The sequence below is a fragment of the Anneissia japonica genome, unplaced genomic scaffold, assembly GCF_011630105.1.
Source record: "Anneissia japonica isolate Jap-2015-1 unplaced genomic scaffold, ASM1163010v1 scaffold2293_len299155_cov175, whole genome shotgun sequence".
Lineage (NCBI taxonomy): Eukaryota > Metazoa > Echinodermata > Crinoidea > Comatulida > Comatulidae > Anneissia > Anneissia japonica.
The window spans coordinates 118,215-138,997 of NW_022694961.1; the positions used below are offsets into that span (position 1 = coordinate 118,215).

The 20,783-nt window shown below is 33.7% G+C and overlaps 1 protein-coding gene across 1 annotated transcript in view; it reads left to right on the forward strand.

Moving 5' to 3' along the window:
- Positions 1–4,940: 4,940 nt before the first annotated feature.
- Positions 4,941–20,783, forward strand: part of LOC117101352 (multidrug resistance-associated protein 5-like) — a 34,435-nt gene continuing 18,592 nt past the window's right edge. Inside the window, exons 1-7 of the mRNA XM_033241325.1 lie at positions 4,941–5,120; positions 9,679–10,008; positions 11,193–11,360; positions 13,836–13,983; positions 17,877–18,110; positions 19,764–19,940; positions 20,545–20,692. Of these exons, the coding sequence (XP_033097216.1) occupies positions 9,704–10,008; positions 11,193–11,360; positions 13,836–13,983; positions 17,877–18,110; positions 19,764–19,940; positions 20,545–20,692 (1,180 nt within the window). The 5' untranslated portion in view covers positions 4,941–5,120; positions 9,679–9,703. The remainder of the gene's footprint in view (positions 5,121–9,678; positions 10,009–11,192; positions 11,361–13,835; positions 13,984–17,876; positions 18,111–19,763; positions 19,941–20,544; positions 20,693–20,783) is intronic.

A 20,783-nucleotide genomic window follows, 5' to 3' on the forward strand; every position in this document is an offset into this window, starting at 1 on the left:
TTGGGTCGCGAAGAAATTTTGATTGGTTGTGTAATCGCTTCTGATAAAAACAAAATTAATGGTAACAAACGAAAATGCCGACAAAAGAATGCCAACAACTGAACCAGGATGCATGTGAGTAAAGCTCACCGACACTTGCGATTCGCGCAATTAAATTCGCCTAGTGGAAAACCGGCTTTATTAAATAGCAAATAACGATCGGAAATTTAAACGCGCATCTCATACGCGCATCTTATGTTCGGATCGTCCGTAACACGCGAATTTACTAAAATACGCCCGACATACAAAAATCGTTGAAATATTTTCTCAAACTTGGGTGTTCTTATAATTATATGCGATCATGGTTCATCAAGTCCAAGTATCGGAAAAGGCTGAAAACAGTGGCCCTGTGTGCCAACGCGGAGAATTGCATGATCCCTGCTCCGAAGTAAAAGTAAACCATCGCACTAAATGGTCTCGGTATTAAATTTGATAAAACTTTACAAGGTAGAACTAGGCGTTTTCATACTTTCCACATTGCATCATATTGTTTAAATGACATTTTTTTTTTATATTAAAAGACAAAATTAAATAATGTGAAGGAAACAATGAACTCAAGGTAGTGATTAAAAGCAGGCAAACCTGACCACAATAATACATCATTATTTAATAATTTGGTCAAGATTTTTCAGGATAATTTGGCCTGAGGTCAATGGGTCGCGGCTGAGGCCTATTTGGATTTGGGTCGCGGGCTAAAAAGGTTGCGGAACGGGGTCCTACTATAATTAGCTTATAAGCCTAGCCTCTGGCACCCCCATTGGCGACACTACTTAGATAAATCAAATTTTAAACTTATCGTACGTAGAATATTTGATATATTCTTATAAACGATTATGCCCAAAGGGATGATATTATTTCGAAGGTCTGGATCCCTGGATCACCATGTTAAAATTTTATCTCATTAAAAAAAAAATCAAATTAATTCTTCCACCGAGAAACAGATCGAAAAAATGTCTGCAAATCGGTTGAAAACAATTTGTTTTCGATCTGTTTCTTAGTGGAAGCTAAAAAAAAAAAAAAAAAAAAAAAAAAAAAAAAAAAAAGGTATTTTTCAGGTTTTTAACTGACAGTACATTATTTAAGAATAAATTTACAATAAAATAATGAGTTTGCGGTACACTACTACATTTGATGTCTTGAGACGTAATAGTTCTGAAACTGTCATGAGCTAAACAAATTGAAAAATTAAATTTCTTGTTTGAATTGCCATATATCTATCTAACATTTGAATGAGAGGAAATTTCCCAAACAGCCTTCCTTTCCGGTATTCAGATTTTTTGCAGAGACCCTTAAATTGGCTTGTAATTAATAAGAACGTGACCGTACGTACGGTGTAGTAAAATATCTATCAACGAAACAGTGATTTTGATTCTGTTTGGAAGATAGCGTATTATGCTAGCCTATTAAATGAGCTAGTATTCAAAACCAGGATTTTGTAGGCTTTACCAATTATATCGGCATGCAGTACATCTTTAAACAATAATATTAAGTTTAATAACTGAATAACCAATACCGGGTATCACAAGAAATTCCGTGATTAACGGAATAAATGGTACGTCGGCTTAATTCCATCAAACGTATTGTATTTATTTTTTCTTCTTTTGGTATCATATTGAAATTTAAAAATGTACAGTACGGTAGGCCTACACTATTAGCATAACGGGAAGATTGCATGTGCCCATCCCTCTCCCCCAACCCCCCCCCCCCGCATTGGACCCGCCTCTTGCTTTTTATTGTGACGCATTCTCTAAAATTAGTATCGACGAGGCAATAGTGGGGGCCGGGCGCAGAGTGACATGCCAGCGGGGGTTAGACGGACGGTTTTCCACGCACTCTGCGAATCTAGGCTTGGACTCCCCCACCCCCGGTCGTCCGAGGCCTCGATCAAGGTCGTCTGACAAATGCCTATCCAGTAACGTTATTTTTATATTATTCATGGTCTAAAAGTTTGGGCCATACTAAGCCAACCCCACCTCATCTACAGTACACCAGAAATTTTCATTCTCGGGGACCCTTGCCGAGGATCATCTGGTCCCTTCCCCTCCACCTTTTCGGACTTGTCAGACATCCTGTGTTGGCAAATTTCTCAGCGAGAATGGATCAGAAACTGGGCCGTAATAAAATGATAGGCTTGTATATATTATGATATGCCAAATGTTGAGATAAACACAGATGATAGCATATGTAGGTGAAAGTTGCTGGAAGATTGTCCCGTGCCTTGCGGTCAGAGTAGCAGTTCCTCTGAATGTACATACCGTAAAACCTCGAATTGAAACCCAGTGGGCTTAATCTCGAGATGAAGCCCATCTCGAATTGAATCCCCTCTCTAGTTTGCAAAATTAGCCTCGAAAAAAAGCCAAATAAAGTCATTGGGCGTCTTCTAAAGGTAGCAGGCTTTTTTTTTTTTTAGATAGGGACAGTACAACTCAGGGGCGGATCCAGCCTGCCAGGAGGGCGCAATATGCGAGCGAAGCGAGCAGCCTTAGGCTGGGGGCCAGGGGGTCGCCTAGGGCCCCCGGCGGAGTCCAGGGGAAGAGCCGCTGGTGGGGGTCCAAGCACATTTGAGGAACAGCCCAGCCCAGCCCAGCACATTTGAGGAATATGAGGTTGTATTGAGCTGATTTTGACTAGGGGGAATGGGGATATAGCCCCCCCCCCAATCGGGGAAGCATAGCCCCTGTCTCTTATACACATCTAGATGTGTATAAGAGACAGCCATCGTAGTAATAATAATAGTTCAATGAGACTAATTAAAAATAAATTGCGTTCTGATGACAAATGCTCGTTTGGATAGCCTCATGATGCTTGGAATACATCGTGATATGTGATGCAACCTCGATCTTGACAGCGTGGTTAACAGATTTCATGCAAAATTTCCAAAACGTAGAATTTCACTTTCAAGAATGAGGATTTGAAAATAAATTAGGTGGTTACATTGCATACTCTTTGTTTCTTGCTTTATTAAATATGCAACTATGAAATGTGTCATTAAATTAATAATAATTCATCTACTCACAGCTGTGGGTTTAAGTGCATCTTCAATGAACATCTCAAACATAATCTTTGACAACATGCAAAGGCTCATAAATGTACACCATTTCAAAAGAGAAATTTCACTTCTAGAAAACATGATGAAGTTTCTCAGCAACATCGAGCATAAAAATAAAAAAAATCAACAAAAAGGAAAACTAATATTCAAAATCCGTTAAAAAAAAAGTCGTCAAACAACAAAAATCCGCTACTGAATAAATTACAAGTTGTTCTATTTCTCACCAAGTGGATTTATGAATAGCACTCTCCTAAGGTGTTTTGGTAGGAAAAGAAGACTTAAACACTGTGGGTGTAATTTTTTCTTTTCTTTCTTTTCTTTTTTTTTTGTAAAATATAGAGTGGGGGTGGGCGTACGCCCCTTACGCCCCCCCCCCCCCCCCCCCCCCGTAAATCCGCCACTGGAAATAGGCCAAGGCCCTAGGTTTAGGTAGGCTACGGTACTTTGTTTCGTGACAATTAGAGACAACAGGATTATACAATTTCATACAGTAGGCATATATTTTGTAAATTACACAATGATGATTAAACCAGGTACTGTACTTGAAAACAAATAAGGAAGTAAAACTTACATGTCAAAAGTGTCAAATGTTGTATACACAAAAACTGTACTTTAATATTAAAAGAGTAAGTCTACTGAAGGGGTGTCGTCAATGGAGATGTGCACACATATCAGTGTACTGTGGTCATTGTGCATGGGGTTGTCTGACAACAATTTTTTTTCAGTATAAAAGGGGGGAAGGGGCTCCCCCTAAATCCGCCCATGCAACATGTACATGAATTTAAAAAAAAAAAATAATTGGTTTATACAGTTAGTTTAGGTGATTTAATGCCAGTTAAATCTACTCCATGATACAGATTGGTGTTACAGTGGCTTTTATAGTTATTGTTTTATGGGATATATTCACAAAATTTACAGCATTCATTTTGAAAAGATTCCTCCTTTTTACTTTGCAAAAGTAGCCTTGAAAAGAAGCCCATCTTGAAAAGAAGCCCATCCAAAGTTCACAATAAAAAGAAACCCAGAGCTTCAATTCGAGGTTTTACGGTATCTTATTATATTATTGTTATTTGTTATTGTTATTTTTTATTATTTGTTATTATTATTATTATTATTATTATTATTATTATTATTATTATTATTATTATTATTATTATTATTATTATTATTATTATTATTATTATTATTATTATTATTATTATTATTATTATTACATTATTAAGAAGAATTATCATTATTATTATTATATTATTAGGCCTATTTGTTATTATTTGTTTTTATTTATTATTTTTATTACTAATTATTGTTATTACGACTAGGCCTATTATTATTATTATTATTATTATTATTATTATTATTATTATTATTATTATCATCACATTGTTCAATTACTATATTACTATTATTGTCATTTACATATAGGAAAATGCACCTTCTATACTCTTTCTTAGTTTACCGTTCCCTGATTTAACCATGGAGATATCAGGGAACAGTAAAATTCACTGTTCCCCTGTGTTATCCTCACCGTTTTCCCTGCAGAACACCTTCCTGTCACCCATTCTTATTGTTATATATTTATTAAAAATTCGACAGAACTGTCCAAAAGGGAAACCAGGGGACGATCGCCCACCAAGTGGGAACCTCTTGACAAAATATTAATACAATGAATGCCTATAAAATCTCCAATAAAATCAATTAGGTGAATGGTGATCCCTCTCTACTCATGCAGTATACCATGAGTATACAAACTTAAGAAATTATTGAACCGTAAAAGGTGCGACCAAAAAGTAGGTGATTGGTGATTATATTAATAGATATGTATGTGAAAGTTGATAGTATTCTATTATGCTGGAAGGATGCATCCGTGTCTGGTGGAAGTTCCGATGATGACATGACACGGATTTCTATTTAATCACATGTGGAGCAGGTGCCAAAGAACGAACATTTGTAACGTGAGTGTCAGAGGCATCGGACGTGTATTCAGAGAGAATTCTACGACTGCAAAGATAGGCCTAGATGATAGAACAACACGGTAATATTATTATTTTGCACGTTGTATTTACTGAATGAATGTATTGTATTTAGTATAGCGCATTCATTCGGTACAACTCGAATAAGAGGAGACTGAAGGATCGAAAAGTTAAGAGCTAGGCTAGCTAGGTAGGTAGAGTCGGAAAGAGGAGTAGGTAAGGTCTGCAGAGCGCAGATTGTACTAGGGGGTGTACTAGGCCTACACTGCTGGACTCTGCGCCAGCTATCTGGGCACTTGATTTAGGCGAGGCTTTCTTACTCTTTATTCGCCAAAAAAAGAAAAAAAGTACAATACAATGGTGGAATACATACAGAATACAAATACGATAAATTGATTGAGTCGACAGGAACACAAAACGCTAAAGACTAAAAGGGAACCAGGCCTAGGCCCTTGCCTAGCTAGGTTAGGCCAGGCCAGGCCTAGTAGTAGTAGTATAACACCAAGTCTGTGAACCTCACTCATCCAATAGGTCTAGGCCTATATTATAAATAAATAGGTCAATTATAATAAAATTAACCAAAACAAAGAAAGCAGTTATCTAATTAAGTAGAATAGCAAAATAAATATAACAAAATAGGCCTATGTAATCGTTGATCAGAAATCATTATTAACTTTTAAAAGAAAGGCAGTGCTTATAATGTTGGCACCGGCAATATGCCAACATCGATATATTGCCAATCTATTTCTCTGATTGGCTAAATGTAAATTATAACTTCATCAAACCAAGACGAAGGATCGGGAAAGAAACACAGCCAAAACACCATGGCTGATGAATTACAGGCTGGTGATATTTTTATTTTGGATGTCGAAAGAAAAACAAAAGAATTTAAAGAAAACCAAAAAGAAAAAGAGGCTGAGAAAAAGATATACCGTATGTCTAGACATTGGCGTACAGAGAGAGAGAGAGAGATTCCTAGTGCTGACAGTGATGACAGACGGTTTGGTGAACTGTAGAAAAATATTTTCCTCTAAATAGTAGACTAATAAAATCGATTGAATAAGCCTTTGAAATCGCTAAATTGTCATTTATTTTCGAATGGTTTTTAGTGGCACCCGACCACGCCCACTATGATCCGCCCGGGGACTTTGACCCCCGTCAGGGATCCTGGCGCCTCTGCTGCTCTCATCATCAGAGGCAAATTAATAAATACCTATGAAGCCTGTCAAGTGCATTTTTGCATTTGTTGATATATGTTTAGAGGGCGCCCTCACTCGTGCAATCGAGTGTACTGCCGGCAACATAATTCAACAAACATACATACGTTATTTGTATGTTATCGTCTAGGAGTGCCTTCTTTGAACTTATCGGCCCTTTCTGTAAGTCGGTGGTTCTACAATCAAGTATAAAAATGAAGTAACAAACACTAGAATGTTACCCTGATTTTCACCTTCAGCAACACCCTATGGTATGAGTATACTCGTCGCTGGTAGCGAACATGTTAATAAAAAAAAAAAAAAACATTTATTATTTACCACGCTGTTTACCACTAGTACATAGGGTAGTAAATGGCATAGTAAATACATTCACCAAAAAAAAATAATTTCAAATTCTGGATGTGAAACTAACAATTATTTTTATTAGGCCCAAAAAATTACTTAAGAATACATGCTGATTAACTTGCAATTTTTTTTGATTAAATTTAAATGTACTGTAGTGTAGATAAACTAACTTATTGGTTTTTGAGGTGGGGTTGGTATTTTTCATTGGATGGGGCACAGATTGATTGATAGCTTGAGAAACTGTAGGAGAGGTACAGTATAATGGAATTGTATTTATTGTAGGTAACTTTTCACCTACTTTTTGTGAAAGCAATTTTAATTACTGTGTTATCTAGTAAATGAGATGATTGCTTTTGTTTAGGCTAGGAAATAGTGTACATTAACATAGCTAATGTTTATAAAGGTCATTATTGGTTTTCATATATCAGCAGAATGACTTCTCACCTACTTTTTATAAGCTATTTTTAAACCAGTGCATTCTCTGTTGCATTTTGTTCTTTCATCATAGCTCATTGTCAAGGCAAGTTAAGCTAACAACACTTGTTATATTTTTGTTTGGATTAGGTAGTATTATATCATTTCATTTACTTAAGGGTCAATTGAAGTTCAGACCGTGGAGGAATTAATTCGTCCATGTTCAAACTAAGTTTATAATATCATTGAATGACAATTATAGTCCATGTCTTTAGATGCTGATGTTGACCAAGTTTTTTATGGTACAGTCCAGCAGGCCAAGTAAAATTAATTGCCAATTTCATGTCCCTGCTCTCATAAAATGGTAGAACCTTCCATGAAAAAAGTTTACTATATTTCCCGCTGTATTTGCTTTTTTCAAAAAACAATAATTTTTCCATAAAAATAATGACAATCTTAAACATTGTTGCCAAAGCCTAAGGGCGTGTTTCTGCTGAATAACGCCAAAAACATGAGTTTTTTATAAACGGTTAAATTCCTTCTGAACGCGTTTCTAGCGAAAAAAGTGCAACTAATAAAAACACGGTAATGCAAGCATTGGCAGGTGGGCGGAGCTTAAATGACGGTCACCAACGGAAGTTGAAGCTGACCTTACTTCTTACGAGGTACAGTGCATGCTGCGAAAGAAGTAAACAACACACCACGGAAGCATGAAAAAAGTATGGTATGATCTTCAAGCATGTCATCCTATTGGTTTAATTTTTTTCTTCGCCCCAAATTTTCCGCGGACAGGCGAACAAACCAACGAAGAGGTCAATTTCGGTCACCGATGGGTCATGACTAACACGGTAAGTGCGTTGCAGCTGAAAAGTGCACCAGAAAACATGCGTTTTCTGAATGCGAACCTTATAACGAATGCGTGTAAAGACGCGCATTTTTAGAACGCATTCCTAACCGTGTTTTTGTTTTTACTGGTGAAAAAACAAGTGTTTTTTAATAACCGTTTAAATACACATGTTTTTTTGCTCAGCAGAAACAGGCCCTAAGAAGAGTTGAAAATACATAAACAACAAATTTTATTATTTACCAGCTTGTTTACCAGTATACCTGTAAAATAATAAAATAGCATGCATTAATACCCTTGCCAAAAAATAGTTTCAAATCCCAGACAGGAAACTAACGATTAATTTTTTTTGGCTGTCCTTGACAATGCCGTAGCCAACTATTGGGACATTCCCACAAAATTTTTCTAATGGGTCCACAAAGAATGGGTTCCACATTTTTAAAAATGGGTCCAAATTATGTAAATTTATGCATAAAATCGTTCCACTTGTTGAAAAATGGGTCCAGATTTCATTTTGTAAAATGAGTCGACATAGTTCGAATTTATGCGTAAAGTGGGTCCACCCTGATAATGTCCTGCACTGTTTGAAAATCCTGGCTATGGCATTGGCCCTTGGATACTTCTTTTGTGCTCTGTTTTATTTAGAATGATTAATTTTAATTAAATTTTAATTATCATTACAAATACATAGTATTATTATTATTTATTTCTCATGATCATAATAAAATGAAAAATACAAAGACTTTTGATAAACTTTTGAAATTATAAATTATAGTAGGCAATTAATGGAACAAAATTCATCAAGGTTTAACCGCCGTGCCCCCCTAGATCCGTCTCTTATACACATCCTATATAAGGACATTACGAATGGTGGTTAGAAAAGATAATCATCCAGAGAACATGGCTCATAACAAGAATGCGTGAATATTTACAGCAAAATAGCAGATGCAGTTAGTGGTGGGTAGTGGTTAGCTTGTTGGCCATCAGCCGATTGAGATTAGCAGGATGGCAGAATCATTGTATTTTTCTTGAAAACTCAGATGAGAATGTGCTTAAGGTTGAAAAAAGAAAAAGAGAAGTAGGACTAGACATAGACAAATATGTAAAAAAGATTAAAGTTGGAAATATACTGTCTGTCCAGGGATCGGAGCCCTCATCTGTTCAAGAGAAACATCCTTATTTTGATATTGACTGAAGAAGAATGTGTTTCCACTCTACAGCTCAAATCATGCCAACAACCACAGTCTCAGGATTGATTGGATTATTGACTTGCTAAAAAGAAAATCTTATAAGGGGGCGCTTATTCAAATTAGAAGGGGCGCTTATTCAAACGGGGCGCTTAAGGACATTTTCAAATTAGTAGGGGCGCTTATTCAAACAGGGCGCTTATTCGCGCGAGTACGGTACTGTGTATAAATAATCTCTTATTTTAATGGTAATCAGTAGAACCAGGTTCAGGGGACACCTTCATTACCAAAAACAAAGTGTCCCTCTTTAATGGGGGTTTCCTGAATAGGCCATATATTGTTAGATACTTTCCGCCGTTTGTGACCAAAAGGAGGGGGGTTCTACACTGTATGAATAAAGAAACATTTATAATTAACTGAAAAGAATGTAATAAAGTTTATATACAGTATTGGTATCTGTATCTGATGGTGTATGTTTTAGTTTTCTTAAGAGTATTCTGCATAAACACAATTTATTCGTGGCTGGAATTATAAATAACACTGATTGTAATCAATATGGTTGTTGAAATTAAACAGAATTAATATTGATTTTATTTCTTTTCATTTTTTCCAGAATATTAATATAATCTCATCACAAGATGGCAACTGATGGGACAGAGGTAGAGGTTAAATCTGGTAAAAGTAGTGCCAACCACACAAATAGCAACCACACGAGAGATGCAGTTTCAGGAGACAAGCTTGGTAAAAAGGATGCCAGCAACACAAATGGCAATTTATACACAAGAGATCCAGTTATAGGGGATCCTGTGGACAATGCTGCATATGGGGATGCAAGAGTTGATGAAGATATTATATTGCACCCTCATGATAATTATGTCTCGAAGGGAATCCAGAAATACAAAGACCCTATGAAGGTGCTTCTTCCATTTAGACCTAAACCAAAGTAAGTGTAATTGTATTGATAATTCTACTGTATGTACATACAACTTGCCGGAGGCTACAGTAGAAAGAAATTAACTGTTCTATTAAATATTTTTAGTTGTTTTTAGAATTGTTACATTAATTTATAAGATTCAGACATAGAGGTTTATACTCTACAAAATTTCAGGCAAATTACTGTGGCCTTGACTTCAGTCTGTGATATATTTTTGCCTTGCAAATATTTTTGTAAGACAATTTTCAGGTTTACATACAACAAGGAATTCAATTTTTCTTTTTTCAGTCCCCAAGTATCCATTAAGTAAATTATTATGGTGCCCTCTTCCCATTTAAGAAGATACACGTAATAGAAGAATATTTTAAGTTCATTATTCTGGTACTCTGATGCAAAGGAATTAAACCTTGACCTACTGAGTTCAGTAAACATCCATCTGGGACTTCCTGACATGAGATCATATGTTTTAATGAGATCACATGTTGGTAGACTACACCAGTACCTACCAGTCTATTGGGATTTTTGGTATTGTTATACGATTTGTTTTTGCTTTACAGTCTCCTTCAATTTTTTTTTCTGCATTTAGTATGGCATATGGTACTTTATTTAGTTTATATGTTCACCCTGCTTCAATCATGACAATGATTCATAAACATTAATAACAAGTTCAATATTTATAGTAATTTATAATTGAACTAACAATAGTAATAATAATAAAAACTAATTATTTTTTAATGTGTGGCTTGTTGAAATCTTTAAAGCCAGACTACAGGTGGAAAAAATTGATGTTTGATTGGTGTTTATAAAGAAATAATTGAACAGATTAATACAATGCGGATTTTTAATACACCCTCTTTTTCACAGGTGGGCAAAGTGCGGCCCGCGGGCCGCATGCGGCTGACAGCAATGTTTTTGCGGCCTGTGAACACCTTGTTTTTTACGGCCCGACACCGATCGTATGTAAAAAATAACATTAAAACTGAAAATAAAAGCAGAGCTTGGAGGTTTTTAGAAGCTCACTAGAAACATCAAGTTTGGGTGCGTCCCTCGGTGTTAAATAAAAAATTCACTTTGGCCCTCCGACCGATTTTTATGCCCACCCCTGCTCTTTTTCATTCATACAACTTTTCATGACAATATGATAACAGTCTCGACATCAATAAAGTTGCATCCATTTTTGTCTCTTGTTTCAGGGATCGAAGCAATATAAGATACAGCCCCTTGGACCACATGGGACTCTTTTCCATGCTCACCTGTTCCTGGCTGACACCCGTTTATCGAAAAGCTTACAAAAGGACATTAAAATATGGTGATCTGTGGGATTTGTCAGATAATGATAACTCAGAAACAAATGGACAAAGGTAGGAGCTCATTTTAATAATAATATATTAATCTTCAAGAAATCTAAATAAAATTACTTTTTATAATTTACATTATAAAAACAAACCTACAGTGGTAGTAAATTAAACATAATAAAACATATTTGTAATATATATATAATGAATCATTTAATATTTTTATAGAAATTAAAATAATAAAAAAATTGATAATTGAATATAATTCATTAATAAATCTAAAACAAAATTCTTAATTACAATCAATGCTATACTGTATAAACATCTCTGAATAATTTGAGACTAAAATTAATTCTCTGTGGTCAGTATAGTACTGTAATCACAGAAATATGGTATGGAAGGAAATCCTGCAACAATTAGGTCAAAGGTCAAAAGTGCCATTTCTGGTCATCTTTACATACATTAGAAATAGTAGAAACATGGTCTAAACAATTTGAAAATGAAAGCAACTCTTTGCGACCAGCATATTTATAAGCTAATTTGCAATGAATAGGGACATGTGACGAGATGTGATTTCTGAAATTTCATCCCCCAACATATGTATTTATTTAAAGTATAAAAAACTTGTTCAAAAAGGGTGTGGTAATTTTCGGCAGTTTGTCCCAGATAGAAAATTTTGCACACTTCCCACATTGACCCCTTACTTCATTATTAGTAAATTTGCATACATCTTAGCCCAGTCCCCTTTAAACATGTTCTTTTCAGAATTTATAGTAAAAAAATATTTTTGCTATGAATTCTACGATAATGATTTCTAGGAATTTGTAATTAACATTCTGAGGTAATGAAATAAATTAATATTTTATCATTTTACCACCAAGCATTGTCATAAATTTTTAGTTCAGTGTTTATATTGAAGCTTGACATTTAGAGCAAGCAGTACTGAAGTTACCGTATAGTGGATGACCAATTAACTGTTCACTTTAAAGTGTGTTCAAAGGTCAGTTAATCAGGAGACACTGCAATTTGAATAGAAATCAGTCAGATTGATATGGTATTTGGTTTTTTACTATTCTTCCTATAGATTTAATTGCAGTTACTCTACAGCTGGCAGGCAGCAATACCGTACTGCCATGAAATCTATAAAATAATCACTTTCATTTTCAACAGTTACGAATATGCTGTGTTTGAAGCAAACATCCATAACAATCAATATAATATTTAAGTAAAATTCTAATTCATTCTTCTTTATGTACATTAATAAGAACATTTTGGAAGTTTTATCCAGCTTTAGTGAAGTGCTACCAATACCATGATAAAGAAGATAAATTATACATTGTACTGTACATAACCTACACATGACTTTTTTTTCTAAATAATTGTAATGTAAATACAGAACAAATCACAAAATTCATAAAATATTACTGTACACTTTCTTTGCTCTTAAAAATATAATTTCAAACAGTTTGAGCTTGGAGCGATAAATTTAGTGATGTTGCCTTTCTCTGTCAGTTCAGTGTTATTCATAATATACATGTGTTGTTACACTGTAATTAAAATGGCTTTGGCAAGACTTTTTTAGACCTTGTTTAGCAAACCTGTATGTATGTATTTGTATATATTTCTACCTATTTATATAAATTTAAAACATTTTACGATCCCATTACTACACTGTTGACATTCAACAATACAATTTTAGTAGAGAATTGACAGGGAACCCAATCAGCTTTATAAATTGATAAACCTAACTTGAAGATAAACTTGAACAAAGCCAAGTATTTTCAATTAAGTAACATTTTTGCAGGCATATTGCAAAATAGAGGCCAAGATATATGGCAAATAGCCAGAATGTAAAATGCTTAAAGCAAGGCTCCAGAGTGAAAATAATTTAGTTGATATCTCATACAACTCATAAGACACTGAACGGATTTAAAAATCCAATTTGTACAACATCAAAAAAAGTTTCTTCCGGAGCCTGCATTTAAACCATTATGCTAATTAGTATAAAAACTAAAGACTTTTTTTACAAAATATAAAATTGCAATTATAAGTTTAGAATTGTTTTTATTATCACAATTTCATTATATTCGATCTGCATGCTCATTAAGATGCTGTTTAATTAAATTTTGTAAGTGATAAAGAAAATAATTTCCTAATACTATTCATTTAAAAAAAAAAATATGATCAGAGATAGAGTAACTGTAAGCAAAATTATTGTTTATCTTTCACTTTAAAGTTACCTTTATCAATTTATGAATGAATATTATGAGTATTGGAAGAGTGGACATTGTATCTTCAACATTTGAATATAAATATTAAATCTAAATTATATATTATTAAATTATATCATAATGCCCTATATAGGCATGATGATGTCAAATTACACCCAAATATGGGCACATCACATTTATTTGTCACGTAAAATTTGATAGTGTCCAGACAGAGCCCAATACAAAATGAACAAATTGTTAGATTTGTGAATTGCTCAGAGTATTATAATGATTTAACTATTATTTATTGTCTTTATTTTTCTAATTTCAGGTTTGAGAGGTTGTGGCTGGAAGAACTAGCTGCAAAAGGTAAAGAGGAGGCGTCACTTAAAAAAGTCTGTTACCGCTTCATAAGAACACGACACATGTTTATGCTGCTCGGATTGTTCATGTGGCTATTCTCTGCCTTTGCAAGTTCGGTTAGTATCGTATTCAAAGCAGAACTATTTAAGTGTAAACATGGCAGACAAAGAAAACAAATTCTGATTTCAAATTGTTACTGCGTGGATCACTACAATGTTTTTTGGCCTTTATCAGAAATATGAATTAGAATAAAAAATCTCCACTTCCTGAATTGATATTCATTCAATATTACAGAAGTTATGACATGATTTAACCTTTCAGTTAATTCTCAAACCAATAGCAAAGTCAATAATTGTTTTAACTGATAAGGTACTGTACCCCTCTGTATCCTGTATAAAATCTAGTGCGTAATTGTGTAATGGTAGCTTCTATATGAATACTTATTAAAAAGTTTCAATAAAACCAGAACACCAAATGTGTGTTCTACCAAAACGCCAATATGCCTATAAATATATCATGCTGTGTGTTGAACAAATTTCTTACGTAAACTTTACTCAATTTTTTAGAGTATAGTGTAGAAATTGCTAATTATCTATGGGGCCTATAGTACCAAAATATTTTTTTTTCTCTCAATGGTTTTCTAAAGAAATTAATTTGAAAATTTGGCCCATGATCATTTTCACATAACAGAGGCAAATTTAAGCCCACTACACCCAAGACATCAATCCTTGTGGCATGATAAAAAAAAAAACCCAATATAGAATACTTTACAGTTAATATAAAATGATTAAAGGTTTTCATTTAAAGTTTAAATATTATTCAGCTGACCTAGCCCTTTGTTGTTTTATTACTTGGTGTTACCATTCTAGTTTATTGCCGTTTGAGTTATTGTTGTTGCATTGGCTTTATGAACATTTTTATTAAAAAATTTCTGCATACAGTAGTTGCCCATCCAATGAGACAATATAGAAATAGATCTATTACCACCATTGTCTATAATCAGACTAAGGAGAGTCCCGCCACACTTGAGTGACCCAATTTCATAATTTTTGTGGTCTAAGCATGACATTGCTCTTAACCCAAAAATTCAATCTAGAAAAGATACCCAAGTTGACCCGGGATTGATCTTGTGTTGACATTTCTACCTTCTCATTGTAATCTGGTCAAAATGTGGTGTGGTCAGCACAACCATCACTACAATCACAGTGTGAAAGCTCAACAGTTTTCTGTGACTGAGTTAGGTTAACATTAGTCAACCCACATGCCAGGCACGAGACTTACACCAGGCTTGATTGAATATCTGGATTGAGCGCTAGTCTGAACGTTGCAATAGACTGAGCATGGTAGTATGAACCAGTACAGGTCTTCCTCTATTAAAGATACCTCCAATTAAATGTCTTATTATTATTCTATTTTAGAGACCAAAGACCATGGAAATCCCAGTCCCAAACGTGGTCTTTAATTGGAGGGAGACCTGTAATTTCTTACGTACTTTAGTTTATTCATAACTATGTCACCTACTAGGGGTAATGTTTTGATTGGTCAAACACTTTTGGTACTTGTGCATAAGCTTGCAAATATGGATAATTTTTAATTCCTGATGATAACATAATTAATGTCAAAATATTGAATCCCGACACGATGGCGTGCATTTCTATACTTGGAGTATGTATTATACAGTACTATCTTTTCTTACATACGGTTGTGCAACAAAAAAAAATGTAAACCATGACATCATAATAATTTCTGAGTTTCATATATCTTTCTTTGCTTATCAAAAATACAAACAAATTTATGTTGAGTCATGGGTTTAATTTAAATGCCATCCTTTATGTAGTGTTAAATTAATAAGGTACATTATGATATTTTCTTAATGAGGCACTTGTGCTGACCAGAAACTTAATACAGTAATGTAAGCTACTGTTTAATTGTACATGGAGACTTTACAGTACACATCAGTTATACTACGGGGGGTTTCCCTGGTAGGAAATTGGTTTTTAACCTGTTGAAATTTATTGTTTTGAACCATATAAAAACATATTGATTTGTGATTGCAATCTTTCCAAAATGTTTGCTTTCTACGCCCTTCTTTATCATGTCCTACTTTATCATGTGCAAACCAATGGAAGGCATAATCTACCGTTGCTTTGATGGTTATGTGGAATCACAATAAATAGCCTGAGATGATGTTGGAAGGAAATAATAATGCAAGTGTTTTAACTATAGTCTGTATAAAGTTTAACGTCACTACAGTAAACTAAATGTCATAACGCCATGGGATGCCCTTTCGGTACTAAGCAATAATGCAGTCGATACGGCCAAGTACACTCAAAGCTAAGCCACATACTGTAGTATCAATGATAAACCGTAGTGAAACTTCACAAATTTTTGAACTGAAGTATAAAATCTTAAATTTAATTTTAAGACATATTGTATCTTTATTTGTACTTGTACAGTAAAATTAAAATTGACATTTATGGGATAAAGATTAAGATTTTCTAAAATGCTTTAAAAAAGAAATTATTAGGTTTTTGAATGTTTTTTTTTGAAAAAGCTATGTAAACTGATGTGATCAGTGGCATATGTAGGGGTAGTCGAGTCGCCCTTCCCCACCCCCCCCCTCCAAAAAAATTACCTGTGTATTTAAAAGAGACCTCAAACCACCTTATTTTGTGAGTACCCCTTTACCTCTTGTAGCACCTTCCATTTCACCTTTGCACCTGCTCTCTCCCCCTCCCCTTCCCCTCAGTTTTGTGTGTGCAATACAGTAAACTTTTTATTCTTCAACATTTTTAACCTTTTGAACATTTGGCTGTAATTTAGGTGTTGAAGTGAAGCTTATAAATCCTTTTTATGGCTAGAGTACATCTCCCAATTTTTTTGTCAAGTAAATTGCAACTTTGGTATGTTTTGAATGTTGTGAATGTAGTGTTTATTTCTACACGTTCAAAACCCTAAGTGATTCATTTACATAAATCATAGTCTTCAACAACAGTGAGATATAGTAGCTTTGACAATCTTGTTAGTCTGTTTATGTTGTAATTAGTGGATGTCAAAAATGAATAGGTAAACTGTTATGTAGCTATTAGTACATTTCCCAATATAGTCAAGTAGACTACTACTTTGGTATGTTTTGAATGTTGTGTTTATTTCTTCATGTTCTAAACCAACAGAGAACATGATTATTCGCTCATTGTATGTCTGTAGCATTCTACTACAAAGACACATTATATGTTTAATTTATCATTAGTGCAAAAAACAGATCTCCCATAATGTTCAAAGTCCAACTGTACCAAGTCTATCTGTATAGACCAGACTGACTCGAGGAAGAACAATTAAGTCTTTGGACAATTAAGTACTTGTATTTACTATATGTATAATTTTGTTTTAACATTTTAAATTGAATGTTTAGCAGATTTTAATTATGAACTGAATTTTATTTCATTTCAAAGTTTTATTAAAGGTGTTTTTTAATTAGTTTCTTTTTAATAAATTAATCAATCAGTCTATCTACAGCATTCGATGGCAGTCTGTCTACTCATTTAATTGTATCTCTCCACTACATTTTTTACTCTTCATCCATCCGTACGTCCGTCCATCATTCCATCCGTCTGGGCCATCCACTATTTTACCATGTTTGATTGAACTTACTACTACTGTAGGTTTTAATTAGTATTATACAAGGCTTTTTTATTTTTTATCATCATTTTATGCATTTTTTTCTAACTATAATATTCCGAGAACCTTTAACAATTGCATTTCGAAAATGATGAGTTTAACAACACAAACTTTGAAAAAACGTATTTAATATTTGAACTGTACTTACTACAGTATGTTCTTGCTGTTATTAATGTCACTACTTTTTCTGTTCTTGTGTCTCTTCTTAAATTTTATGCATAATAACTTATAGTAAGTGATGCTACTATAAACCATTTTGTATGTAATAAATTAATAAGAGAAATTTCAGCTATTGTTTACATTAAAGTTCTTTTCTTTTTTTGTATTCAAGGCATTTCTAGTACAAGACCTTTTAAAGTATATAGAGGATCAAAATGATGACCTGGCGTATGGTCTGACACTAGTTTTGGGCATCCTCCTGCTCAATATTAGTAGAGTCTTTGGTGATGTCTTCTTCTGGACCTTTGGGATGAGGACAGCGACACGAATGAAAAATGGTGTTGTGACATTGGTGTTCAAAAAGATCGCAAGGTTGAGGGGCCTTCAGGATAAGACAGTTGGAGAGGTCAGGGTTAAATTGGCTTTTTTATTAATTTTTTTTTTAATGTTAATTATTATATTGTTTTTGTTTTTTTTTCATTTATTTATTTATTTTTAGACATGAAAATAACAATACAGTTTATTTGGCCTAAAATGAACTAATTTTATGAGACTTCCTGTTCAAAAGAAAAATGTTTTAATGGCATACCTCCAGTGTAAACAAAATATTTGCCGTACAGCATGCAATTGTTAATGTTACAACCATGGTAGTGGTTAGGGAAATTCCCTTGATATCATAGTCACTATATAACTTCATATATGTGACGAGGGCAAGCCAAACCAGTCACTCGTCGCAATTCGTGTTTCAGAGATAATGGCCAAAACATGCTAGAATGTCAACATTTTTGAAATACATTTTATTGAACTAAACAACCTTCATATATTTATATATCATGCCATGCTGTTATTTCCCCCATTTTCAATGTCAAACCAACAATTTTTAATGATTTGGTGTTGGTCTCTGTCTGAGAAATGCAAGAAATCATAAACTTTAAAGGCTGATTTATCAAATGTTGTTCTTTAAATAGCTCTATGTTTAAATACTTGTAACTTCATGAGGAAATGTTGGACTTAAATGATTCTTTTACCATTTTATAGCTCTCATTTTACTGTTTTACCCTGTATTAATAACTAAAATTGATTTTTGCATCCAGTAACTTGTTTTGGCTTGTCTTTGCCACATATGCAGAATGCAAAGCTGAAAAATTGTAATTTTTAGATTTCCCTTAAAAAATTCTTGAATAAATAGCAATGTATTTGTAAAAAAATAACCCAAAATAATTTGATTCCAGAATTGTTATGAATTTTAATTTAAAAAAAAATTATACTTAATAACGTATTTATCTTAGATTTTATCAAAACTATCAAATCACCTCATGTGTTGCAGATAAGGAAATCCCCATAAAGACCCAACAATGGACCAAACCATTATATAATATCCTATGTAAATAGACATAGTTATTAACGGGAGAAAACAATATTAATACTTGTTTAATTTATAAACTTTTAATTTAACCTTGTATAGAATTTCTGGGAGTCAGATATTGCTTCTCAGTGACTATAAAAATGCCCCTATTATCAAGTGGTTTTGTCCATTGTTGCACGCTTTATCTTTTTTTTGTGCAATACATTCCAGGTGTATGTCATTCCATTAATAGGGGAAGTAAGCTGGTAAGCAGTTTCCAGTTAATAATAATAAATGCACAAATCATCTTGGGGCAGTGGCGTAATAGCTATGAGCTGATATTCATCAGCATTTCATTTCGCCCCAAATCGGCCAAGCGGAAAAACATCATAATACAGTATGTCCTTAGACTTGAAGGAGGCCTATTTATGTACAGGGTTTGCCCCATACCGCACTAGGCTGTCCACCCGGACCCACCTTAAATAGCCTGAAGAAGCCTGAGGCCCAGGCCTCTTTGTTACACTGCTTTAAAGAAATTTTTTGTAGCATAAACTAATAAAAGCTTGAAAAAAATTCGCCCAACACCTGTTTAGTACAGTAGACTTGTTTTATCAGAATGCAAAAAAAAAAACTAAAAAAAGGAAAGAATGGAATTTTCCTTCAAACATCAGTTTTGTTTGGTTGAATGATTTCTTTTTATTTTATTTTATACAGATAGTAAATATTTGCACCAACGATAGTCAGCGTATCCATGATGTGGTCGTCGTTGGCAACTTCCTCTTGTCGTCGATATTCCTCGTTATTGCTGTACTTATTGCTGTTGGTCTAATTGTTGGGCCGTCTGCTGTTCTTGGAGTTTTCATTACGTTCATATGCTTCTGGCCACTGCAGGTAAAAATGTGGCTATTGAATTATTACCTCTTCCAAAGAACATTATATATTCACCTTTTACTGACTGTTAGCAAAATTTCACAAAACTAATGAATGGATCATCATAAAATTTAGAGGAATGGTACAAAATTATCTAAGAAATATTACAAAAGTGACATGTATTCGTGGCCCTATTATTCTATTAAAATATGTTTTTTAGATATAATTATATTCTATTATATAATTAGTTTTTAAAGTAAATTAGTTTCCTATATTTCTTTATTAGCCATTTAAGTGTTAGTATTTTAGTGCACCTGAGAAAAAAAATTTTAAACTTTAGAAACATGCAGAGATATTATGGGCACTTGCAATTGTATTTCTATGTAAAATGAATTTTACAAATGACAATAAATTATGCTGATCTGAACTTCATGACTGCACATAGAGCTACAAAATGCAATAAAAACCCAAAATAAACTTAATGCATATAAAGCAAAGAATGTAAATTTTAGTTTTACCTAATGCAAATATGTTGTAAATATATTATTTTTGCATCTATGCTTATGTGCCCTAATCCATTGTGAATGGCAACAGTTCATTTCTAAGATGTATATTTATTTTTTAGATTGTTTTTGGAAAGTTAACATCGGTTATTCGCCAAAAAGGAATCATCATAACTGACCACCGTGTGCAGAAGATGAACGAGCTCTTGACATATGTCAAACTCATCAAAATGTATGCTTGGGAGAAACCATTTTCAGAATCTATAATTGGTAAGATTCTAACCTGTCTCTTATACACATCTAGATGTGTATAAGAGACAGGAATTGGGGCCAGTTGAAGGACCACTTGAATTGTCCAAAA